This window comes from Paroedura picta, chromosome 10, assembly GCF_049243985.1.
Source record: "Paroedura picta isolate Pp20150507F chromosome 10, Ppicta_v3.0, whole genome shotgun sequence".
Lineage (NCBI taxonomy): Eukaryota > Metazoa > Chordata > Lepidosauria > Squamata > Gekkonidae > Paroedura > Paroedura picta.
In genome coordinates, this window is record NC_135378.1 from 26,287,862 (window position 1) to 26,314,374 (window position 26,513).

The 26,513-nt window shown below is 39.8% G+C and overlaps 1 protein-coding gene across 2 annotated transcripts in view; it reads right to left on the reverse strand.

Annotated features, from left to right (window-relative positions):
- Positions 1–26,513, reverse strand: part of PDS5A (PDS5 cohesin associated factor A) — a 53,330-nt gene that overhangs the window by 15,576 nt on the left and 11,241 nt on the right. For both annotated transcript variants that reach the window (XM_077301728.1, XM_077301729.1), the window contains exons 3-22: positions 22,176–22,379; positions 21,719–21,805; positions 21,316–21,413; positions 20,037–20,163; positions 18,830–18,910; positions 17,753–17,893; positions 15,674–15,789; positions 14,942–15,036; positions 13,285–13,430; positions 12,399–12,550; positions 11,031–11,144; positions 10,520–10,601; positions 9,996–10,044; positions 9,767–9,906; positions 8,030–8,145; positions 7,578–7,683; positions 5,817–5,977; positions 4,038–4,161; positions 1,484–1,642; positions 474–542 (exon numbers count right to left, since the gene is read on the reverse strand). In XM_077301728.1, the coding sequence (XP_077157843.1) occupies positions 474–542; positions 1,484–1,642; positions 4,038–4,161; positions 5,817–5,977; positions 7,578–7,683; positions 8,030–8,145; positions 9,767–9,906; positions 9,996–10,044; positions 10,520–10,601; positions 11,031–11,144; positions 12,399–12,550; positions 13,285–13,430; positions 14,942–15,036; positions 15,674–15,789; positions 17,753–17,893; positions 18,830–18,910; positions 20,037–20,163; positions 21,316–21,413; positions 21,719–21,805; positions 22,176–22,379 (2,367 nt within the window). The remainder of the gene's footprint in view (positions 1–473; positions 543–1,483; positions 1,643–4,037; positions 4,162–5,816; positions 5,978–7,577; positions 7,684–8,029; positions 8,146–9,766; positions 9,907–9,995; positions 10,045–10,519; positions 10,602–11,030; positions 11,145–12,398; positions 12,551–13,284; positions 13,431–14,941; positions 15,037–15,673; positions 15,790–17,752; positions 17,894–18,829; positions 18,911–20,036; positions 20,164–21,315; positions 21,414–21,718; positions 21,806–22,175; positions 22,380–26,513) is intronic.

Below are 26,513 nucleotides of genomic sequence, written 5' to 3' on the forward strand. Positions count from 1 at the left end.
ATAAATCTGATTTGTCAGAATATAGAAAGCAAACCATTTTTTCAATTGGCATTCAGACCTGAGAGCAAATTAAGCAGCCTCACATGTGCTCTTCCCCTCCCACACTGCATCTGGTTTAGAACTAAACCCTATTCCTTATGTTGTTCAAATCAGCTCCTTGTTTCCTACCAATCCACCAGGATTATAAACTACAGTTTAGTAGAGGTTTAGCATTTCAAATAGGAAGCAAACCAAAATTTAATAAAACTCTCAGTACAGCAGTTGCAACTAGTTGTGGCTCCTTATACCTGGGAAGTCTTCAAGCTACAAGCTGCGCAAGACAGGAGAAGGGACGATCAAAGTCACTCAGGCACTGAGCCTGATTAAGAGGGACCGAACCAGATTGCTCCTCTTGATAGTGAAAAGTCTGAATACTTTTATACATTTGTTGGGGAAAACCTCAATATGTCATACATAAAAGAAAATTAACCTACCTTTGCTAGAACCTCTGGAGAAACTTCTTCATCTGGGGACCACAATTTTCCATTTTTCTCACCTGTGGACTGTAGATATGTATGCAAGATCAAAACTTACTCAAGCCAAACACGAGTAAAATGTCTTGATTTAGAAGAGATTTTTAATTTGCCTTCCCACATGATCCTAATTGTATCACATATTTATATAAAAGATGTATTTTTATAAAACTAGTAGAAAGGCCCATTTTAAAAATGGGCTGGAGAAAGGGTGGCTCCCAGCTCTTCTGGAGGTAAGGAAGTGTAGGGGGATCCACCACCAGCAGAGGGGCATGTTTGCCCTACAGTGGTGGCTCAGAAGATTGGTGGAGGCAGCACAGTGTTCATTTGGGCAGTGAGCTGTGCCACTGGGAGGCAGGACAGAGGCAATGAAGGAGAAGTGTCTTCCCTACCTTCCAGTGGGAGACAGGAGGTAAGCTAGAGCTGGGTGGACAGTATGAAGGCTGAGTGGATGGGGTTCCCTGTGCCTCCCCCCAGCACCTGGGAGAGCAGGAAGAGGTCAGAGGGTGGCAAGCACGGTCATGCCCCTGGCAAGTAGAAGGGAAGATGGGGTGGTGGTGGGGAGCGCATACAGGAGGCCTTCCCCTGAGAGCCTAGAGATTGAAGTGGAGGTGGCCAGGGAGTATAGATGGAGGGGCCTCCCCTGGCAGCTAGTAGGGCTGTGCAGCAGGGACAGATGGAGTAGATGGGCAGCTAAAGCTGGGTGGCCGACCTCCTGCTGGCCCGTTGTCCTTGTGGCCTGTGCTGGAAATGGTACAAAGGAGGAGGGGGGCAGAGGAGAGGATTTGATTGGCCCTCAGTGGGAGGGCCCTGCCTCCTGAGGGCCAATCAGAATGCTAGTATATCATCAGAAGACTCCATCAAGACTCAAGACATCTTTATTTGCATAACAGAAGAACCCTTCACATTTTATGTGGTATGATTCTTCATTCTCACCATATAATTTCAGCTTTTATTATATCAAACCTTACCCTGTCATTCATCAGAAGATCTTTGACGATGAAATTTGCAACTACAGATTTCATTGGTGATGCAAACTGGTCTGGTGCTAACATGGAAATGTGGCCCAAAGAGACTAATGGAGTTATCAGTTGTTCTGGAACATCAGCATTCAAACTTCTACTCAGAGGCTAGGAGGAGGGGAAAGCATTTACAATTATATTGTGTATTAGCAAGTATGTACTTCTAAATAATGAAATTTCTTTTCAAAATATCAGCTTCAAGACCCAGAACACAATACAGACTTAGCCTTCTAATTTCAGATTCCAATGTGTTGGTCTGAAGTAGCACAATAAAATCAGAGTCCAGTAGCACCTTGAAGACCAACAAAGATTTATTCAAGGCGTGAGCTTTTGAATGCAAGCACTCTTCCTCAGACTATGAAATTACCATCATGACAGTGGGAATATATAAGCAAAAGTTAATCCAGTTACATTAAGTAGACTGTGTCACAACATCCAAATACAGCCATATGATAATTTCAGTGAGACTTATTGCAGCATACTAATTTGGTCTGAAAAACAATCACTTTGAACACTTCATATATAAATGAGTGACTCTTCCTTGACCACTTACTGATTTTCAACATTTTTATTTATTTATTTTATTTATATGTCCAGCTTCTGTTAATATGCTTTGAATGTTCCTCAAAACACTGATAATTTCTTTTTAGTTTTTTTGGAAAAAATTCTTTCTGTCTCTGTCAGGAAAATCAGCCATAAAAATGACGAGCTGAGATCCGAAGAGCTTCCCTACCCACACAGTAGCATGCATTTGCCAGCTTTCTCTGCCTACCCACTACAGGTCCTGGTACCTCTTCCAGAGCTGGTTCAAGGAGCTCTGACATTCACAAGCAAACTTTTGCCCAAGAAGGGAAAACATGGATTGAACAGTAGACAACAAACAGCAAAAGAGGGGAAACAAACTCAAACTCTTCCCTTTTGTGTGCAAAGGGTCAAGCTACAACAAATTTAAAAAGTAAAATATTTATTAGTGTGCACATATAAAATTAAAAACATTAGGGGGTCTAATGCAAATTGTACAGTCTGATATTCAGACCCCTAATGTTTTTAATTTCGTATGTGCAAACTATATAATAAATATTTTATTTTTAATTTGTTGTAGCTTGACCCTTTTTACAGAAGTTAGAAGGAAACAATCCCATTTGTACAATCCTTTCCAGCTCATGGGAGAAAGGCTGGGATATAAATGCAATACAACAAAGAAATGAAAAATGTTTTGATAACTTTGCTTCAGATATTACATTACAATTTACTTTGTTTCATGTGTCTGCCCCTTACAAACAGGGCAGGGTTCAGTCACACGTTAAAAGCTTCAGATCAGAAAATTACATCAGAAACACTGAACAGCTTTCACTATGATCTCTTATTGTTCAAGCAAATCCTCAGAAAATAATGCTGTAAATGCAGAAATCAAGCTTCCTTATGTTCTCTCAGGGCTCAAGAGAGCTATCAAATTACAGTATGTTTGACAATTTTACCTGTCAACTTTGAAAAACAAGTGAGGAGGTTGAGTCCTGCATGTGATCAGACCTATGCACACCTAATTAAATTATGATCTCTCAGTGTTATGTTACAAACAAAGCAAACGAAGGACACCAGAATAGCACAAAGGTAAATTAAAACTGAAAGCCTTGCTTTGCTTGGAAAATAAATTGATCAAGTTAATGAATATTTTCTTTCAGTTAAAAACCTGGGGAAAGGTGGAGTGCTCAAACTGAGAAGCTGGCTCTTATTGTGTCTTGAATTATTTCCCCCCCCCCTTTAACATAAGAATTGTTTTGAAATCATGGATAAGGATACAAATAGAGAAGTAGGCTGAAAACAACTAGGCTGACCAGTTATTTCAGAATGGCCTCAAGGAGTCACCCCCCCCCCAAAAAAAAGCAGTATTTTGAAACCAGCTCTAAATGAGTAACAAGTGGTGACACACAATTGTCAATTTTTCTACTACCAGACTTCAGAAAGCGGACACTGTCTATTCAGACAACACACATCCCAAGACTGGGGGGGAACAATGTCAAATGTATGAACTTGACAAAAACTACACAGTGAAATTTAGTGATTAAAGTCTTTTCAGACAGTTGCCAGTATTTCAACTAATTTAACTTACATGATATCAAAACATCAACAGAGATGCCTTTTTGAGATAATAAGCAGATCACTTCCAATTTAATAAACTACAGCTACTATTCATTAGTATGAATATAGGACATTTTAAATAATTTTTCTCCATTTCCTCTTCTAGTAGCAGATGAGAACCAAAGTAGCTTGGGAAAAAAGTAATATATGCCTCTAAGTTTTAGCCCACCTACCAAAACCATTAATGCTTTAGGAGATGAATCTGCCAATTAAAATTCGTTGTTTCAAAATATTGTTCAATGGTAGTGTGATGTTAAGTATTTGTAATGTTAAGGATTTAAGAAGACCTTAAGTATGGCCCATAGTGCAGTAATTAGGATCCCCTTCTCCCATGGCTTATATATAACGAACGACTCATACCTACCTCAAAGATCTGTGCAAGCTGCACTTCTTTATTTGAAAATATGGCATGTATACAATGAACAGCTTGTTTTGCTTGGTGAGGTGTTCCTCTCTTTGCTTTCTGATGCAAAATAGGGATTAGGGTTCTTCATAGATTTAACATAAAGAAAGAGAAATTATAGCAAAAATACATTCCTGTATTGTTTGAATGAAATTAAAATATTCCAGCAATCACCATTATATAAGATGGCAAAGGAAATAAAAAAAGCTAATTTCTGTGGATAGGTAGTTCAAGGGTATCAAACTGTTTGGGTATTGATCCTAAGTAGCACAAGTCGATATTGATCCTAAGTAGCACGTGAAGTTAAAGGAAGGCCACTCCCCAGCCCCCCCATTTTATTGCAACCTTCTGTGTCATCCTCCCCATGAACTGTACTTCTGTAGGTCAGTGGGCCCCAGGAACAGTGTGGGCCTGCATTAAGAAGGACCATTTCCGTTGTTGGAACTGCAGCTAACGAAATAGCAACTTAGGATTCAAACCTTTCTTTTCCCCCCCCAAACTGCACCTTCAGAACTTCATTAGGGTCACAGTTATACCTTGGGAGGCAAAAGGTGATCTCCAGTATCTGTGCTAGCCTATGATTTGGATCCTGTGGGCCAAGGAAGTGCCATGCAGGTGAAGCTAGATTTCCATTTGGCACAAGGGAGGAATTTTGGACAATTTTATACCCTAACTGCAGCCCCCTGTGCGCTTTGGGACTTGCAGGAAAGATTGTCGTAGTACCCAAGCCAATAATATAGACTCAACACTTATTTTCTTCAAGATATTCTATTTTTCTCATCGAAATTAAGAAATGATGAGGAATCTTTGTATACAATTGCTGAACTGCTTTAAAGAATGTCACTCATCCTGCAGAACAGTGAGGATTTTGTTGATTCTCTAAGTGAACTCTAAATATAGTTGACCCACTTCCCATGAATTTCCTGTTTGATCCTTGGGTTTTTGTTTCAACAAATCCCATTAGCAGAATTTGTCACTAAGTTCATGTCTGGAATTAAAATCAGTGCATATCATAAGAAATGCATTTCTAGTGAAACGTTGTCTTGGCTGCACCGATTCTCTTTAAGAAGGAAAAATTTGAGTCTGTTCACATGAAAAGATTTTCCTTGATCTTCTTTAAGAATATAGTAAAAAGGTTTTAAAATTAGAACTTTAATTTCCTTACTAGAAATATGCATAGAATAAAAAAGCTGCGTCTTTATATTTAAATTTCCCTAAAGTAATTTTTTTTTGTTATTAAGGCAATAATATTATGCACATTTTATCTATATTAGGCTTGTTACCTAGCATCTTTAAAGCTTGCCACTTTTATCCCATCCAGGCCAAAGACTGTACAAATCTTATGTTCAACTTGGAGGGCATCAAGAATTTTGTTTTACAAACCTTATTTACAGTTAATGATAATGATGCAAAAAATTATGGGTAATGTTGGTTTTTGAAAATCAACATTCCACTTTCCCCTGTGTTCAAATCAGTTTTGAAATTTAAAATAATCATAAAAAATAAAAATCAGTAAAACTGACCAGTAAAAAAGCTGCAGCAGCAATGTAACTAGAAACAGCAACAGTTTTGATTTTTCAGGACAATGCAGGATTCAGAGGACAACCAAAACCATAAGAAGTAATAGACAAAGAATTGCACCAGCAAGGAAAGAGGTTCCCTGGTGCCAATTCTAAAGTAAAAAAAGACTCAAGTAAACTATGTTAAAAGTGTTCTTGGCAACTGGAGGAAGGCACTCACGATCTTATCTGTGGCAGATCTGTCTCTATTTTGTGGCCTGTGTTTCTGAATATCTGAATGGCTGCCTCTGCTACCTTATCATCTTCCATCCTGAGGCACTGCAGCAGTGATTCGTACGTCTCTGCAGAGTGGAACGAGGTAGGATGCGTGAAAGACAAAACCTGAGGATACATATCAAACCAAAAAGCATTTAAACGCAGGTAGCCAGCATTTTTCAGGCAGAGCAAATTATGCATATTCATTTTTCACTTTAACATCCTGAGCAACGTGAGAGAAATCCTTTGAGAAATCCTGATTAAACTCTGCCTTTATTTTACAAAAAGGAAAAATTGTTTGATTTCATGGAAACAGAGAACATGGTGGCAGGCATCCCCCAATGTGGCTCACCTCAGCAATGCCAAGCAAATAACTTGTTTACTTTTATATATAATGCCCCCCCCCCTCAAGTCACATACATGGAAAATAATTTTTGAAGTAAAAGAAATCTTTTCAAATTTAAAAAGCATTTCTACATATACTATACCACAAAGGTGATGGTGGGGGAACGTAGGGGGAAAGCAGTAAAATATTTGTTTCTACATGTTGCCTCGAGTAGTTTTTTTCACTGGATTCAGCTGGGCCTCTCTCAAGGCTTCATTACAACACCCGTTTCTTATCCCCACTATATTGAGCTAGTATCTCCAGTTTTGGAGCACTGCCGTGTGTTCTTCAAAACTGGCATTACACATGGTTCTGCCTCCATGAACCGAGCACTGATCTATGATGCGTCATGCAAGGTAATTCAATATTACCTCAAAATAGCATTGGTGGATGATCTCCAGAGCCAACTGGATCGGCCATACTCCTACGCCTTGATCTGTCAGCTGTGTTTCACGTGGTCGACCACAAGTTATTAGCCCACTGTCTTGCCAGGGCTGGGATTTGGGGAGAAGCCCTTCAATGGCTATGTTCCTTTTTCCAGAACCGGGCACAAGAGGGTGACAGTGGAAGAGACTCTGTTGCGCCCATATGGCTCATCATGGAGGACCCACATCCAGCCAGTGCTGAGATAGCTGCATTGGTTACTAGTTATTGCTCAGATCAAGTTCAAGATCTTGGTTTTGACTTTTAAGGTCATTCGTGGCTTTGGCCCTTCCTATCTGAGGGACTGCTTGTCTGCTTATGCTCCCAGCAGGGGTCTTCCCTCTTTGGGTACTAAACTGTTAATGGTCCCTGGTCTCAGAGAAATATGCCTAGCTTCAACCCGGACCAGGGCCTTCTTGGTCCTGGCCCCAACCTGGTGGAATGAGCTCCCGGGAGAGCTGAAGGCTGTCAAAGTTCCGCAGGGGCTGTAAAACGGAGCTCTTCCACCAGCTCTTCATTTGAGGTCAGGTCTGTTAAGATCAATGGACCCCCTCAGGCTATGCTATTCTGACAAACCCCTTCATGGACAGTTGTGCGGAGGCTGGAAGATTTTGATTTCTACCATCTTGTGTTGGTGATTTTTATAGTTTTGGGTTTTAAGGGTCGCAATTATTTGATCCACCTTGAGTCCGAGGAGGAAGATGAACTATAAATTCAATTAATAAACAATAAATAAAATAGATACACACCAATTTATTAATTGCTATATGGATATAGAAAAAGGGTGTCTGTTTCCTTCCTGTTATCACCCATGAAAAATAACTGAAATCTTAACTCAAATTGTTGGAAGCAATGCCCAAAAACAGTCAGACAAGCAATTAATCTAGAAGCAATGCTGACTGACTGTACAACTGGTACCTTGAGAAGTTCAAGCCCAGAACGAATAGCTGCATCAGGGCTTACGCCCTCCTCTTCATCATCAGCTGTCCCTTCTATGGACTTATTCATCAATTTGACTAATGCACTAAAATAAGAATTAAACAGCATATGTTTAATCAATGTCAACAGCCACGGCTTATATATTACAAAGACAAGGTCTGAACTATTATTCTTTTCATACCAATCAACTAGAACATATTGTCAGAGCCAGGTTTAGGTCCTTTGATCTTGGCTCACTAAATTTTGTACTCAATTTTTCTTATTTCAGATTTTTAAAGGTAAGCATATTTTTCCTTCTTTCAACAAGCAATCATGTAAAAACTTTTTTTTAATGGAACTGAATGGCTTTAGCTGTTTTCCAGCAGCTTTTAAATACCGGGATAAGGAACAAAGATAAACAACTACTCAAGATAGTCCTTAGTCAGCCTCACCTGATGGCTTCTGAGTCGATGTGAACAGGGGCAATTCTTTCCAAAAGAAATTTCACCATCTCCAGGAAAGGATTGGTTGGCTGTTTAGGGTTTGCAAGTTTCCGTGCAATCTCCCTCTGAATAAAAGGGAGAAAAAAGAGGCTGGTTGAAATTGCCAAATAATATATGCATAAATGGTAAAGGTAAAGATATCTCCTGTGCAAGCACCTGGTCATGTCTGACCCTTGGGGTGATGCCCTCTAGCATTTTCTTGGCAGACTCAATACGGGGTGGTTTGCCAGTGCCTTCTCCAGTCATTACTGTTTACCCCTCAGCAAGCTGGGTACTCATTTACCAACCTCAGAAGGATGGAAGGCTGAGTCGACCTTGAGCCGGCTGCAGGGATCGAACTCCCAGCCTCATGGGCAGAGCTTTCAGACTGCATGATTGCTGCCTTACCACTCTGCGCCACAAGAGGCTCGTAAATGGTACTCTGAATAAATGGTACTCTGAATAAAAAGGAATAGTCTTCTTAACAAGAAAAAGCAAGCAAACACCCTATTTTGGTCACAATTCACAATACGTTGTTAATATGAAGAATCAAAATCCGTAGAACAGTCCTGGGTTTTTGCCATATGTGAACTTGGCACAACACACACTTTGATTGCTTTATTTTAAACTTTTTTATTATATAGTTACTTTCTCCTTTATCACCTTCCCATTCTTTACTCTGCCCTCCCCCCTCCATTTAATTTTTCATACCTTCCTTTTTATCATAATTACACTATCTGTAAAAATCCAGAGACACAAGCACAGGTTTAATCAACCATTTTTGGCTATTAGTAGCTACTATAAAACATGCCACCAAGAAAAATGACTTTGTGTTATGGTTTTTTTTAAATCCACTTATGGTTACTCAGTTACAACGGGACCACCAAAACAAAACAGCACTAACACATCTAGCCGATCTGACAGACTTAAAAAAAAATTATACTACACATTTTGAGAAAAAAGGCTGTGTACTTGTATACCTCACAACTTTGACAGACACTCTTGCATGCATCAACACTCAGTCCTTTCAATAATGGGAAATGTTCAATCTGCATACAAGGTCTATATACAGGGTTCATATCCCATATAGAAAGGAATACCAAAGGGGCTATGGAGGGGAAAAGGGCATTAGTGTACTGGTGCTCCTTGACCTACCAATCACTGTGTTAAAGCATCTATGTTTATATGAGAACAGTACCAGATAGTGATGTACGTTATTACTGCCCATGCTGTAGTGGGAGATTCAGTGGGATCTTTGTTATTATTAATTAGATTTATTGCCCGGTGCTAACTGTCAAGCCATCTTGCGACAGTTACATAAAATAATACCCCACAAGTACATAAAACCCCTTCATCTCCATTAAAACAATACCCTCATGGCAAACCATCCCCTACCTCTGGACCGACAATTTCCCCTCCCTGTGCCTCAAGGGACAACTTATGGATGACGACTCCACTGTGGATGGTCTAGTCTAGGGGGGCTCATCTGAACTCCTGTGCCCTGACCTGGTGGAAGAGCTCTGTCTTAACAGCATGAAAAGGTGAAAATCATGTCCTATTGAAATCACAAGGATTTATTTCTGGGTTAAACATACTTATGATGCCGATGCACCACATTTGTTCTATGCATCCATATTCTCCTGGAAATGTACCTAAGGAGACCCAATAGATATCTATTTTTTCAAAAAGTCATCAGTGCTTGCTTACCACGCAGACGTCTGCCTGCTTACAGGAACACGTAGGGCTGATCAACAGCTCAAGCTGAGAACGAAGCTTCTCATCTTCGCCAAGCACTTGATTAAATTTCTTTACAAAGTCCTGCGCTTTCCCTGGATCGGGAAGATTTTCTACAGAATTAAAACACAAACAATTTTAGGTTTCAACAGCAGCTTTTAAAGCTGTATCAAAATACGTAACATTGAACCACAGTTCTTACTTGCTATGGTCATCAGCTTCCCAAACATAGCGGCACTGTTGGTCTCTGACTGAAGAGAAAGAAGTTGAAAGTGAGCATGGAGAGAAAGAAATCAGAAGTGAGCATGCATATGCAGCGTGCTTCCTTGCCCTGCGTCTACTCCTACACATGATTTCCAAGCAGTAAATAACTACAAGTTGGTGCAAATGCAGTGCCATAGCCAAACCAAACTGTTATCTATTTTTGGAAAGGTTTGATTTGATATTGCCAATACCATTGTTTGAACTCTGAAAGCAGCGAAACAAGTTACCCAACAGTGAAGAGGTGACATGTCAGACTGTGGAAGACTGTTTCATTTAACAGCTGGTTATTTTAAGAACAGGGGTACTTTTAGTACAGCCTTATGCTGACAGGAGCTCATGGTAATTGTAGTCCATGGACATGTGGGGAGCCACAGTTTGGCCACCTCTGTTTTAGTAGAACAGATATAATGAGCATTTGAAAAACCAACAAAATAAAGCAATTTAGATTTTCTGAAACCGTACAGTGGGCTGCTTATGCAAGTCCAGTAACTCTCGCACATGACTCCTCAGCATGTTCTGGCACTTCCACATCTCGTTAAGTGCCCTAGACACACAAGAAATGGGAAAAAAAGTTAGTATGCAGTAAATCAGCAGTGGGCCACATGGAACCCACTTTGGCTATGCTATAGCTGGACCTCTTATCCTGCTGGTCCCACCACCCCCTTTCAACAGTTTGATAGCAATCGATGTCTATTTTTAAAACAAAAACAAATGATAAACTTAAAATGTTCTAATATAAGTAATCATTCACAAAAACCTCTTGCAATGGTGGGGGAGAAGGTACACTGAACCAATTTCAGAACTATTTAGGATCCTGCCACTTACTGAAGCGGAATTCCAAGACATAACTGAAAAGTCCACTTTCCCCATTACAAGTCCAGCATGATGAACAAGACAATTTCTGTTTAGAAGGCATTCAAATTTTCAACCCCACTTAAAAACTTGAGCAGTTCTCTCTCCAAAGCACACTCACTTAACAGCATTTGGATCCAAGCTAGCATACAAATAGTATAAGCATTTCATCCTTTCTTCGGTTTCCAAATTATGGGGAACAAGATACTGAGCAAAAATTTTCTCCACTAGTAACCTGCAACAGAAATAGATATATATTTAATTGTTTTGAACTACCCATTTCCCAAAGAGTACACCCACGGCAATTTACAACAGTATGCATCAAGCACACAGTACAATAAATAGTAAAACAAATCAGGTCTACAACGAACAGCCGCTTCCTAAATTATGTTTGCAAAACTGAAACGGCAATAAAAATAAGCAAAAAACCCTCCAGCCAAAACCCATTTCACAGGCAGGTAATAGTCAACATGTCTACTGGCAACCAACTCCACAGAACTGAGGGCAACATTACCTTCAAGGCCTTCCGTGGCTTGGGTCCCATTTATCTGAGGGACTGCTTGTCTCCTTATGTCCCCCCGCAGAACTCTTCGCTCTGCAGGTAGGATTCTGCTGGTTGTCCCCAGCCCCCAGAAGGCGCGCCTGGCCTTGGCCAGGGACAGGGCCTTTTCGGTCCTGGCCCCAACCTGGTGGAACAAGCTTCCAGAAGAGCTAAGGGCCTGATGGAATTGTCAATGTTCCGCAGGGCCTGTAAAAGGGAGCTCTTCCACCAGCCATTTGGTTGACGCCAGGCCAGGAAGAACAGCTCCCTTCCTACACAAGCCTATAGAAAGCTGTTGGCCCGGATACTCTCTGAAGCGACCCTCCTGGAGGGTTGACGGTGAATGAAAGAGTATCCTGCAGACAGTGTTTCTCCACCATCTGGGGGTTTTTTAGACTTGTTGGGCATTGTTTTATGTGGGGGCTTAAATGTTATGTAAACCACCATGAGCTGGCTGTGCTTAGAGTGGCGGTCAACAAATAATAATTGTAAAAGCCTTAAAAATGAACCAACATCTTGAGGGATTATGTTTCCTAACTACTTCCTTCCAATGTTTAAGTCTGCTCTTGAAGATATGCCTCACCATACTCGCATGGGGGAGGAGGAGAGGAAACTCAAGTCTCCTTGGATAAAACGATGAGTCCCTCAAGGAACTCCAACAACATGAATTTTGCTGACATTGGCCAAGGGTGATGTTGCCGATTTGTAGAGGTTTGTTGGGAGCACAGGAAGAACTAAAAGCCCTTGAGTTGCACAGAGAGGTAGACAAGGCCTCTGAAGTAGGTATTTATTTATTATTTACCCTACTCTGCTTCTATTGAGACACACTGCTGTGCTGCAGCACATCTTTTCAAAATCAAAATCAACACAGAGTATTTTCCTCACATTGACTTCTTTGAAAGAGACATACAAAAGTTACATTTTAGGGAAGTGACCAAATAGACTCACTTGTCGTCGATGCTATTCTGATAATATATGTGCAAAAGCTTATCCTTTATCCAGCTCACTTTCTCTGCTGCATCTTTCCCAGCTTCAGCATGAAGACAGTATTTCTTGTACAACTGAGCAAGCCCCATCATGGCTTCTTTCCTTACACGCCACTTACAGAAATAGGACAAAACATTTCATTATCATCACTGCTTTGCTTAACAACAGATGTCACAAGCACTTTTACTTAAAATGCTAGCCACTATAATACGCCTGAAATGCTTCGATATGAAATTATCATGGAAGTGCTAATGCTTTCGTGGTTCTTTTTCTGAGAATTGCAGAATTATAAAGTGCCCAAGACATTTTACTTTCCCCAGAACAGGGCACCTAGTCATAACAGGAGTAAACAACAACATGCTGGGCATCTTTTGATTAAAATGCAGACTATACATGTATTGAAAATGGAGAAAGAATTTTTTTTGGGGGGGAGAGGTAGCAGTTCAGAAGGTCTAGGGATTTACAGCAGGAGTGTGAAAGCTCCATGCCAAAAGGAGTTCATAGGATTCAATACAGCATCAATGCTAAAACTAAGGTAGGAAATATTTGACAGCCAATGAACAAGCAAGTTTTTATCTCCTATGTGCCCATGGATTCCAAACACTGAGCCAAGGGCACATTTCATTTATAATTACACGAATCATCTTAACCCGCAATCTTATCCTCAGATTAAAAGGGGACACTGACATTTGAATGACCGTATCAATAATTAGTCTTAGGTTTTTTTGTTCCTAAAAACCACCATGCAATGTAGACTATGCTATCTCAAACCATCGGAAAGGTGACTTTCATAGCTTTGTCTCTTTATACGTAATAACAAGGAGAGAAATGGTTTCATTTCTTTTACCCTCTTGTCCAGTGTTCTCTCTCGCACAAAGCCAAGTAGCTGGTCATTGACTAAAGAGAGATCCCTCTTGCCAGCAGTTATTATTGTAACAATGACATCATGTCGAATAGCTTCTTCTGGATCATGGGATCTAACTTTTAAGTACTCTGTTCCAAAACAAAACACAAAGCATACTATCACTAAGTTCTATTGAAAGATACAAAAAATGCATGTATTTTGCTTGGTACTAAAAAGAACCACCACTGTAGCAGTACTAAAACCATTCATAAACCTTCATACATATCTTCTGGAGCAGTTTTCAAGGCAACTAGTGAAGACTCTCTCTCAATACAGGTTTCTGGAAGGAGTTGGCAGTTGCTGTCAAGAGTTTGGGTGTGATCCTGGACTCCTTATCTATGAAGCCAGGCATTCTACCATCTTTGCCTGATGTGGCAACTAGCACCTTACCAGACAGCACCGGACCTAGTAACTATGATCCACGCAACAGTCACCTCTGGACGGGACTACAGCAACTCGCTGTACATAGGGCTGCCCGTGAAGCTGCTCTGGAAGCTTTAACTGGTCCAGAGCACTGCAGCACAGAACCTTACCAGGGCCCAGTGGAGAATACACAATCCACCTGTGCTTTTCCAGTTGATCAGGTTCAATGTTTTAGTTTTCAATTACTAAAGGGTATAAACATTCCATATCTGTAGGACTGTCTTCTCCCTTATGTCTCCTAAAGGAGTTAAGAGAAGAATTTTCTCAAGATTCCCAGCCCCCAAGAGGTTAAACTGGCCTCAAGCAGAGCCAGGTAGAATGCTCTACCTGAAGAGAACAGGGCCCCATGGGACCTGGAAGAATTTGTCAAGGATTTCAAAATACAGCTGTTCCACCAAGCATAAAAGGCTGGAAATAATACCAAAATTCTGGTCTTCCTGACCAAAACATCAGTCAAATTATCATCAAATTCTGATTGTTAACATTTATGTATATTCCACCCTCTCTAGATAGAAAATGAGTTTAATTATTTGATTTTAAACTGGAATATTTCTGATTTTAATACTTATGATTATTATATAATATTGTATTATTATATTGTTTATAAATTGGTTTTTATGCAACCTGAGCCTTTGTGGAAGGGCTATTATAAATAAAATATTATTGTTAATAACTGACAGCTAAAGCAACTTGAGCAGGTTTGTTGAACAAAGCTCAGATTTGCATTAAAATGACAATATCAGAAGAATTAGAAATGGCTAAAGATATTTGAAACAACTCACTATTGGTTTAAGTTTAGGCAATGCAACCTATTAGAACCACCATGTTGGCTCCTATTCTTGCATGAAAATGTGCCTTCGATGATCATTTCATAGAATCGAAGAATCATAGAGTTGGAAGGGGCCATACAGACCATTTCAATGTTCAAGCAAAATAATATGGTCACATATTTAGATTTCTGCAAACTTAAATGGACTCCGGGGAATGGTAGAGGACAGGAAGGCCTGGAGGATCATTGTCCATGGGGTCGCGATGGGTCGGACACGACTTCGCACATAACAACAACAAAATTTAGATTTCACAGCTATTTTTCCGTTTATTGGGCAACAATGGCATGATATTGAAACAATTATCTCTATGCAGTTTTGCCAAATTATTTTTGAGTCAAAAAGCTTACCAGTGAGGTCTTTTGCTAAATCTGGATGGTTCATTAAACAATGACTTGCAAATTTCACGCTCTCTAATCTCACAGGGACATGGATATCATTAAATCTGGATGAAGGAAAATATCAATTTGCAATTATGAGCACATTCAATATTAAATATAACCTGAGTATGTTTTTCATAAGTGTCAGTATCTGAACAACCTAATGTAAATATATTACATGGTGAAAATAAAGCAAGAAATGTAGGACAAGAATATGGTCATTCTTAAAACTAAAGTCCCATGAAGTTGAACTGAAACAGTTAAAATGTCTAATGCCAGCAACGAAGTTACTTAGGGTAGAGCAGAAAGTAACTATAAAGCCTTCTCATAACACTTGAATCCTGTATCTGAAAACACAGGCAGCTTTATCACTTCTTCATCCCACCAAACTTACTAAATAAACTACATTCCCAGAAGTTTTGTTCCTGAGGGTCAAAGGACTGTCATGAACAGCATAAGGGGCAAATCAACAAAAAAAACACCCTCCCCACCAGAACCTTTTTGCTGTCAGAAACTGAACGCAATCCTAAGTCACGAATTTTAGAAGTATCTAAAAACAGAAGTTAGTATTAACATGCAGAAGTCAATTCTGATTAAATAAAAAGTGAAACACTGGGGAGGGGGGAGAAGAGACAGAAATGGTTGGAAAAGCATTGCTCCTAAGCCCACTTAAACTGAAAATATATCGGTATGTTTCCTCACCGGCCAAGAAAGCACTGCCAAAGAGGACGGTTCTGTGTTGCGAGGTCAGAATCTTTAGAACCAAACAATTTAGCTAGAAGCCGAACAACAGCCAAACGTTCTTCTCCATCATTGCTCTATGGATGGAAAGAAAAGCAACTTTTGAATAATAATTGGAATTATGAGGAGTACAAATGTCAAGTGCTCCAATATCAAGACTATTCAAGTACTGAACTCTTGGTTATGTTCCCAAAAGAGGCAATAGGAAAAGTCAAAAGCAACATGGCAATCTATGTCACGAATTCTGCTTAGAATTCTCTCCAATTGTTCTCGTATTCCTCTATGAAGAAGTGACTGCTCTAAGAAGAATCCCAGCACAATGCAAGTAACTTATCCGAATATTTATTTATTTATTTAAAACATTTCTACGGTACTTTCCTATAAATATACTCACAATATTCTACAATAAAAACAAAAGATGCAAGTCCAACATGTAATAATCAAAACAGGGCTCGTTCATCAAGAAAAGGTCATTTTCATCAATATGTTCAATATATACTTTCAATTTAGTTTGGGCACCTCTAAGATAATTCTGACCTAACTGTATGAAGACATGCCTAATAACACTGGGAAGCTCAGAGTATTTCTCTCTGTGCGTGTGGGGTGGTGGTGGTGGAAAGGACTGTCTTTTATCAGTCTTCCCCTCTTACTACAAAACTTCAGTTTGTCCCTCATGCTGTTTCTGGGAGTCTCCCTGTCCCCCAGGGGAAAAGCATTTGGGGCTAATAGTGGGCTAGAGCTGGACAGGAGAGGCAACAAGGAGAGAGCAAGCTTGGTGTAGTGGTTAGGAGTGCGGACTTCTGGCGAGCTGGGATTCCATGCTCCGACACATGCAGCCAGCTGGGTGACCTTGGGCTTGCCACAGCACTAATAAAGCTGTTCTGACTGAGCAGTGATATCAGGGCTCTCTCAGCCTCACCCACCTCACAGGATGTCTATGGTGGGGAGAGGAAAGGGAAGGCGACTGTAAGCTGCTTTGAGGCTCCTTCGGGTAGAGAAAAGCCGCATGTAAACACCAACTCATTATTAGTCAAACTTCTCTCTGCTAATGCCTTCCATGCCAGAGATTATCAGTGGGATCCAACTCAATTTCCTTCTGTCTTCTCTACTGATTCTACCAGTTAAGGTAACAGTCTCCCCCCTCTTTCTAAACCTTCCCTTCTCCATTCTTTTCTTACTTGGTAATTAATCTCTCCCTCTCTCATCCTTCTTCCCACTAAACATCATCCATTGACCCTTGTTGGAAGACTACCCATAATCCCCATTGCCAGTTTAATCACTACAAGTGCAGAACATAACCAGGCTGTGTTATTATTCTAGCATTTTTTCCTAAAGACTGTATTTTATTAAAACATTTCTTCCCTGTTTTGTCCACCCCCCCCAAGACCCCACCAAAGCAGGTCACTACTTGATGAAGGCACCCTAAGCACTGTCTTCAGTGCTCCAACACTGGTTCATTGCAAAACTCTTGTATTGTTTTGATATAGCCTAACATGTTTGCCATGTTAATCCAACACTACTTAGCCAATAGCAATTTTGGTCATATTTGATTAATCTGATCCAGCACCTTTATTGGAACAAATCATTTTGCCTTTAAAGTCTGAGATCCAAACAGCTCCTTTAGGCATGCCCAGTAAATATCTTTTTTTTCTTTTAATTATATCTATACAATATTACTAAGGGAGCTCAATCTAGCCCCAAGAGCAGGCAGAATGCCTGAAGGAGAGAATTTACAAACATTTCCACATAGTTTTTAACAGGCCTCCATTCTATTACAACCTTGTTTTGACACACACATATCAACTTTCAAATATGGTTTACAACTTAATGGGAGGCTATTCTTTGATAAAGTTAAGCCCAAAGCACCACTAAATATGTTGACGTATTTGAGAAGTTCTTTGGAAGCAGACCAAAAGATAGACACAGCCATTAGCAACTGGGTAAAATAATTTGTTCTTCCAGGCCACAATTCCACACATTTGACCTTCTTACTCTTATATTAAATGCATTTAAATTCTAAGAGTGCAATTTTTCTCTTACCTTCAGTTTGAACTCAAGCTGTGGCATTACGGATAATAATAAATTAGGATCAATAGCAAAAAGCTCCTGTATTAGATCAAATACATGCTCTGACAAGTCACTTACAGAAGATTTTCCTAGTACCAGAACCTGGTTAAAAAACTAGAAAAAAAGATGTTATTCAATAATTATGTTTTCAGACTTTTTCCTTATCCATCCATGGTTCCTCTATATATTTGTGAAACAGCCTGGGGCATGGAATGTGTCCGGCTGTCCAAGTTGGAATCAAGATGCAGCACCTGATTGGCCCTGCCCCCGCAGCTTCCACCCTCTGTCCCCGGACTCTAGCCTCTTTGCTCTCAGACATGCCTCAGTGCCTGGAGCCTGGAGCAGGTAAGGGGAGAGGGCCCTGGGCAAAGGGTCATGGTGGATGGCCTGCTAACAGCCTCTTGCCCTGCCAGGCTGGGCCTCCTAACGAGGGCCTCCCAGCCTGCTAGGCTGCGCTTGCTAACAGGCTGGCCAGCCCCCGCCCACCCCACTTGATCCAGCTGTGACCCAAAGCCACCTTAAGTTGCCTGGCTGGGGGCCTGGGGAGGAGGCCCTTTCAAGCCCCGTTCTTAGGAATGGGCTTTGAAGCTAGTTAATAAATAAAAGTCCATTAATTACAGCTGTCATTAGTGCTATGCTACAGGGGAATGCAAATATGATAAACTGCCCAGTCTGAAATTGCAGGAATAGAGCTAGGAGTGAGCTGCTACAGGGCAGAAGTTTACCAGTAACCAGCCAGATCCAGTGTAACTAATATGTTAGCCTCGCTTTCAGTATAATCTTCATATCACACATTTATATTTTAATGACCCAACTACTTTTAGTGATTATTTAGTTCTTAGATGCTAAATTTAGGAGTCCAGGCACTTGCATGGGAACCTGGGGCAAGAATTTCCAGACAGTTCAATCCCACAGAAAGTGAGTTCACCTCCCCACCACCACCTCAGCAATGGTCTCTGCTCAATCTACCTTCTCATATATATATTAAGCATTCATAGGTCCAAAAGCAAAAGTGGCAAGTGAAAACATATTAATGCCTATATTACATACATTGGCAATACATGGCTCAATTGTCTGGACTGTCCTTTTCAACAGGACTTTTGCAAGATCAAACGCCTGTTTATTAAGGTTCTGTAATAAAGAGAAATAAATTAGGAAAATTCTTCCTTTTGTTAATGATCAATATAAAAACACCGGCTGTATCTATAGAGGCACATCATAATATACAGGGGATAACATGCAAACTGTGCTTCGTATATAAGACATTTTTCTCGAAAAGCCAAACATATACCCCTGTTGACATGGGTGCAGGGGTAGCATAAGAACCAGTGTGGGCTAGTGATTAAGAGTGGTGGCTTCTAATCTGGCAAACTGGGATTGCCTGCTCCTCTACGTGCAGCCAGCTGGGCGACCTTGGGCTAGTCACAGTCTTGATAGTACTGTTCTCTCAGAGCAGTCCTGTCAAGAGTTCTCTCAGCCCCACCTACCTCACAGGGTTTATGTTGTGGGAAGAGGAAGGGAAGGCGATTATAAGCTGCTTTGAGACTCCTTCGGGTAGTGAAAAGCGGGGTATAAAAATCAACTCTTCTTCTTTACATTCATGTACACCCTCAGTCTGGATAGAAAGCAAAAGTTTGACTCAGCACAATGTTACATTCATTTGGAGATGGGATCTCCCTGCACCCACTATCTGTACTACTCCATGAAGGAGTGTTGTAAAAACATTTTTGCACATAGATCTTTGATTTAAAGCTGCTTTTATTCTGGCAAACTCCTTAATTCACGAGCTGTCAACTACCACACATAGACAGAACTAACTTTTGGCAAGCCACTAATTGCTACCCCCACTCGATTATGTTTCACCATAATGGTCACAGCTTTCCATAGATAACAAGGGTTCTGACAAGCTACCACAGGGCCAGGTACATATATCAAGCATTTTACAGTATGCATGCGTCCAGCCATCTTCTCCCACAAGAGATGATGTATAATGATTCAATGTGTAGGAAGAAAAACGCAAAGACAGAAGCATCACCTCTGTAGTTGGTTTGCCCCAGAAGCTTTCTTACAAATCAACAGGACTATACACACAATTGCATTTTAGGAAAATGCACCGACAGCCAGGTACTGTACTGACAGAACAAAAGAATGCAAGGGAAGGAGAGGTAACAAACTAACACAATTCTTCAGGCAAAACATGTAACAAGGTAAGAGTTAAATGAAACTATGCTGGAAGGTGGTAGTTCTATTTGCAAACCTTGTGTGCAGGGATGAGGTTGATAAGAATTGAATCCAACAGTTCTTGAGTCACTCCATCGCCTTCCATGATGATAGAACTCATCAAATCTAGCATGTGCATTTGTACTTTCTGGTTGTGGCTATTGCTAACAATAAAATTAAATTAGATCAGTGTAACAGAAAGAACACTGCAAAATCCTTTACTAACCTACAAAATGTATGTCCTTTCATATTCTTTAACATTTTGTCCCTGCAAGGGTAGTCAAACTACGGCCCTCCAGATGTCCATGGACTACAATTGCCATGAGCCCCTGCCAGCAAATGCTGGCAGGGGCTCATGGGAATTGTAGTCCATGGACATCTGGAGGGCCGCAGTGACTACCCCTGGATTAGACTATGTGACATTTTCCTTCTCTTTTACAACTGATCAGACAGCTTCCACTCTGTGTTCGAACACCTAGACCTGGAGGTTACATCATGGCCAACCCAACATTCTTCCATGTTTGTTCTTCCAGCAAAAATCAATCACCCGGTACATGGCATTAATATAATATATGTGGAAGACATTAAATTATGATCTGCTTTAAAAGCAAAATGTATACAATTAGCAAAACGTCTTATACAAATGATGGAGGAAGGATGCCATTGTATATTGCAAAGTGATATTTCTTCCCACATAAACAGGGCATTCACAAACACAGCATCAGAATTATGCCTGGTCAGATGGAAATGGCAGGTTTACCAGGACCCTCCATAAGTTCTATTTTCTATGGGGGAATTCTCAAAGGCAACACTGAAAGACAGCTTAAATTCTCCCTCTATTCCTGATAATCCCTGCTTTGGGAAAAGAAGGGCTGACTTCGCCCTTTCTTCCAGCTTTCTTGTCAACTGCAGCACATCTAATTTGTAAAAAAGAACATGGCAGAAGAGACTGAGAACCAAGCCACTCTGAACTGCAGACCCCATTCCTGTGTTTGTTTCTTGAGCATGACTGACCCCAATGGACTCACTGGACACAAAATAAAATTATCTTGCCTATCAACTTAACCATGACTGGTGTAGGAGGGTGCAGCTTTCATTTCACCACTGCAGTTCTTACTGTAATTCACAGAATATGTTTCAGTGCTGTTAAAGCTGTCTAAAAATAAACATTTTCCTCTCTAAATATTTAAGAGGAGTACACAATACCATTACCATAAATATCTAATTTCCCCCATAACATTTTGGAATACATTTCATATACTTAAAAAAACCCTGCATGTTGAAACTACGCAAGAATTCAAAATAATCCAACTTACTTGATAACTGAAAAGAGAGTCCTAAAAAGCTGAATAAAAATTTCATTGCAATCTTCCAACTCAAAGCAGATGTTATAAGATTTAACCCAAGCTAAATTCTACAACAAAAACAAAGCAAGGTTTTAAATTATTTTTGAACAGAACTATACAGATGTAAGTGATGCCAATTGTAATCACAAATCTCAAAGCAATTTGCTCAGCATTACCTAAAACACATATTGAAAACTGATTTGCTAACTCCAGACTACTTGCAGTTTACTCTTCTGCTCCAATAATGTTTAAGCAGCTTCACACAGCATGTCTCTGATAAAAATATTATTAAAATAAGTCTAGGATCAGAGAAAGGACTATTTTTGCTTTATACAACTTATATAAAAGTTATATCTAGTAAAAAAAAAGTTACCTCTAGTAAGTAAAAGTATCTGTTAAATTGGGGACTTTTAGTATCTTCTAATCCTTTTAACTGTCTTGTAATAAACAAGAATATATCCTGTAAAATAAGAAAACAGATTTTAAAAAATACTTTAAAAGGTGGACATTTAATATACTCTAGTTGAAGCATTAGATTAAATGTAATAATTGTATTTTTATATCCCACCCTTCCTGGTTGGTTCCAGGAGGGTAACAAAAAGACATAAGCAATTAATTTTACACTGATAAAACAGTTTTTTTTAAATTGTAAATATGCATTAATCAAATTGTATTAACTTATAATCTTAAAATGTCTTCTTAAGGACCCTGTTGAAGGGTCCTTAACTATTTCTAAACGTTGGGGAGTATTGAGGTGTTTAAAAAAACTACTTCCCCTTGAATATACAAAGAACTGAAATGGATGAAAATTATTTGCAAATACTTTTTACCTTGAGTTTGTCATGGGAAGTATATGGTGCTTCTGGGGCATAAATTCGAAAGATATCGGCCAGGCAACATGCTACAAGGAGACGGACATCTTTATTGGGATTCCTGAGGAAGAATTCTGACGCAAGGTGCAAGGCTAGTGGGAGATATTGTTGTTTTTCATCTTCTGAATCCTGGTCCATGTCCATAAATGTTTTCACTACCATCTAAGGATTAAAAGAAATATTTTGTCTTCATGTTTTATTCTGAATTTATTATATAAATAGATATGCAATGACCAACTCAAACTTACACTAGCTTTACAAGCTTTCTCATAATGCACCATTACTTATTTAGTCACCTTTGAAACAACAAACAAGATAAAACCTATATACAGCATTGAATAGGAATAATTTAGAGATATTAACTAACAAAAGGCAACCATATCTATAAGCCAGAAGCGACAAATTTTAAATTAGACTTACAAAAATTATAAATTACACAGCAGCATCAAATAGCAAATATATCAGCAGCTAAAAATGTCTTCAATAATAAATCCATTTTTACTTGCAGACCACACAAGCAGGGTAGGGAATGCCATGGGCTGCTACTTGAAAAGTGCCAATTTCAAACACAGAAAGCAATAGGCGGTATCTACTATCCTAAGACCTAGGGTGTTGAGAGGAACCGATAATTATTAACCTTTGATGTTTGACCACTGGCTCAAAGACAGTCCTGCTAGACTTAAGAGAGTTCAGCTGGAATTATGATATCCCTCAGGCATCAACCACAGGCCTGGTGGAAGAGCTCCGTCTTACTAGCCCTGCAGAACTGTTTAATGTTCCATATGGCTCTGATCTCATCAGGCAGAGCGCTCCACCTGGCCTTGGTTAAGGCCAGTTTAATGTCCTTAGGGGTGGGGACTTGAAGCAAATTTGATCATTTGACCTAAGTGTTCTTCAGGTGACATAATGGGAAAGACATAGCTATTGAGGCAGAGAAGCAAATTATGAGAGGCCTTGACAAATTTCCTTTAGATCAGGAAGTAGGCCCCACTTTTCAGACTTCAGGCATGTTCTAATGATTGCAAACACTATACCTAGTCCTTTTCTACCGTTTCTGATTAAGGCTATGACAAAGGTACCCAGGACTTCATAATCACAACAAAAAGTTAATTTCTAGCCTCGATAAGAAACACTCATTTGGGAAGAACTACAGAATTACACACACACACAAGTTAATGTACAAATATATTCATGGGGCTATTAGTACCTGAATCAGGCCATTTTCAGGATATACTTTTTCAGGGGTCCATCTTCTATTACTTAGGATGCATTAATGCAAAATGAATGCTAAATTGTGCATTTTTAGGCCTTGAATATCTCCCACTCCCCCAATCTTTCTGAAACTACTGAAATCCCCTTCTAATGGGGAGCTGAAGGGGGGAGCTGACAGGAGCTGTGAGAAGCAGCAGCCGCCAAGCTTAGCAGCAAACCGTTTATGTTTGTAAAAAGCAAAACAAACAAAAAATCTAGACACAAGATTTTTAGACACCATGGTCATTTGCTGTCAGAGTCTTCAAGTCTTGGATAAGAGACACTATGGAGCTACAGGTAGATTATAATGCGCCACAATACCTGGAATAATTTCTCTGAAATTTGGCCATAATCGCATACTCTACTGATTTCATAACAGTCAAATCTTTAAAAGTTTTGTTATTTGTTCTACACATCAGCATCTAGGCATTAAGCAAATACAAGATCATGTCAACCTAATCAAGCTAAAGACAAGTGGGAACAGTTCTGTTTGGCATATGGGGACAAGTGGTACAAGTACTCAAACAATTGCACTTTATAATGACATTCCTGTGACAGCTTTCTTTTAAAATAAACACAATACAAAGAGATCATTCCAACTCTAATTAAATGTACAGAGCAATCTAACACAAGCTTATAATTTGCTATTGACCTACAGCAAATGGCTAAGTTGCCAACTGTGCAGCCAACATGTGTGCCACCCATGAAATTCTGGGCTGGCCACACACCCATTACAACGTCAGGTGGTAGTGACGGTTTGACTGCCTTAAGGATTAGCTGCAGGAAAAAGTCAAAGTCAGATGATCACCAGATCAGCAGCTCAGATCTCGAAACAATTTGCCATCTCCGATTCAATGATAGAATAGTTGGAAAGGAGATTATAGATCAGAGCAAGTCTAATATGGTGCACTCCTTCGGAGGCAGGAAGAGAACTGGCTTGTGGGAGGGTTCTGACCCTCAAGGAAGCAGGAAGCTGTAGAAGCTTTGTCCTGCCTCCATAAGTGAATGGTGGGGAAAACCCAGCAAGATGCCCTCTGCCACAGAAGGAGAATGAAGTGTTTCTCTGCACATATAACAAAGTAGTAGGTTTCATACTATCCAGCCAGGCATTATTCAAAGCTCAAAACGTGAGGAGGGGCTATAGCTCAGTTGCAGAGTTCCTTTCTTTGAACGCCAAAGTTCCCAGATTCAATCCCACCACCCCCAGTTAAGGATTCTCAACCCAGAAAGTCTATGGAGAACCATAGGCACTCAGAACACAGAATACAGTGGTAAGATGAACCCACAACCTGCAGATGTAAAAAAGGAGAAAAGTGTAGAGACGCTATTATTGATATCTAAAAGCCAACAAGCTGGGATTCAGACAGATCACTTTTGGCCACTGAACTAATTACCATAGGAGCTAACAAAGGTGTCCCAACATGTCTTTCCACAGTTCTAATATTTCAAAGTAGAGCATTTCCCACAGATCAAAAGCAATAGGCTGGTTTTACTGTAGTACCTTATAATGGTATAAAAGAACCTTATAATGTTGAGGATGTCTGGATGTCTTTAACTCCTGGAGACACTAAGGAGCTTTTTACTGCACCATTTTACAATGCCTTCAACTCACAGAAGCAACTTTTTATAGTGGAATATTATCTGACTGCCAAGACAGTTTCAGCAGCTTATAGTTCTATCCTATATTTGGCAATTTTACCCAATCAATATCCAGCAGTTAAGCTGAAGTACTCCAGTTTCAGGTTTCAGTTGCCAACTGGTCCTTGATGTAGAAGGTCCACACTCAAGAGGCAGATGAAGAAACTCCTGACCTGACATTTAAGTAACACTGGAAACCATGATCTACTGGGGCAAAAGGTAGACAACAGCAACTGAAATACACAGAAGCGGGTCTTGCTTGATATTTATTTGTTTCTAAAATGGTCATAAAACTTACAGTAGACTAAAATGAAGATGACCCCACTGGGTAGCATCTAAAATCTATCATAATAGTTCAATGAAATTTGTCAGGAACCATTATTGATTCTAATTTGCTTAGGGCTAAGGAAGCCATTTTCATAATCTTTGAAAGTTATTTATTTATTCTGGGGGCTCAGGGCGGTTTACATAAGAACAAACAATACATAAAACAATCTATAAACATGTGAATAACTTTACAATAATAACTAATGGTTGTAACCGTATAACAATGTAACAGTATAAATAATATAGACAATACAACAGTGCAACAATACAAACAGGTCCAGAGCATGTTGGTAGAATTCTGAGGGGGGGCAGGGGGGGAGCAGGGGCCTTTCAGTCGCTGTTGATTATTTTATTTATTTGTTTGAGTGAAAGAGAGAGAATGAGCATCAATAGGTGTCAATGATCACCCCCAGATGATCTGGCAGTAGAGTTGGTATCAGCAAACTGTGCTGAGGTTCAATAGGAACCACACAATTGTAGGACATCGATATTCTTTCCCATAGCCAGGAGTGCATATAGCTTGAAAGCAGACCAAATCAGAAAATTGTGTAAATACAGATGAATGGGGATGTCTTGATGTTTAAGACTACTATTGGATCTACTACTACTAAGATCTACGAAAATACCCTTGGCATAATGAAGAGGCCAAGGACCATGCTCTGAGCTGTAAATACTGGTCTCAACACAAAATTGAATAGTCTTTATATTTCTCTGTGATGTGATAGGGATCTGTAGGTAAACTTCTTGTAATTTTAAAGGCATGATATATTATTCATTCTCAATTGTTACTGTGAGTGGGACGTCTTCCCTCAAAAACCTTTCAAGTAGATAAACTGATTAAGAAACATGAGATCCAGTATCACTCTCCGGTGCCCATTCCTCTTGGAAAAAAGAATATCCTACATATTCAGAAAGCAGTCTTCCCCACACCGATACGTCATTGCGGACACACTTTATGTTTGTTGCCTTTGTCAGGCATGTCATCCTGCTATTGCTTCTGGGGGATCTAGAAGAGAAGTCTTCTTGACTAATGAGCCAACAAGCCTATACGAAATTGGGTAAAGCATTCTGCTTGTGAAT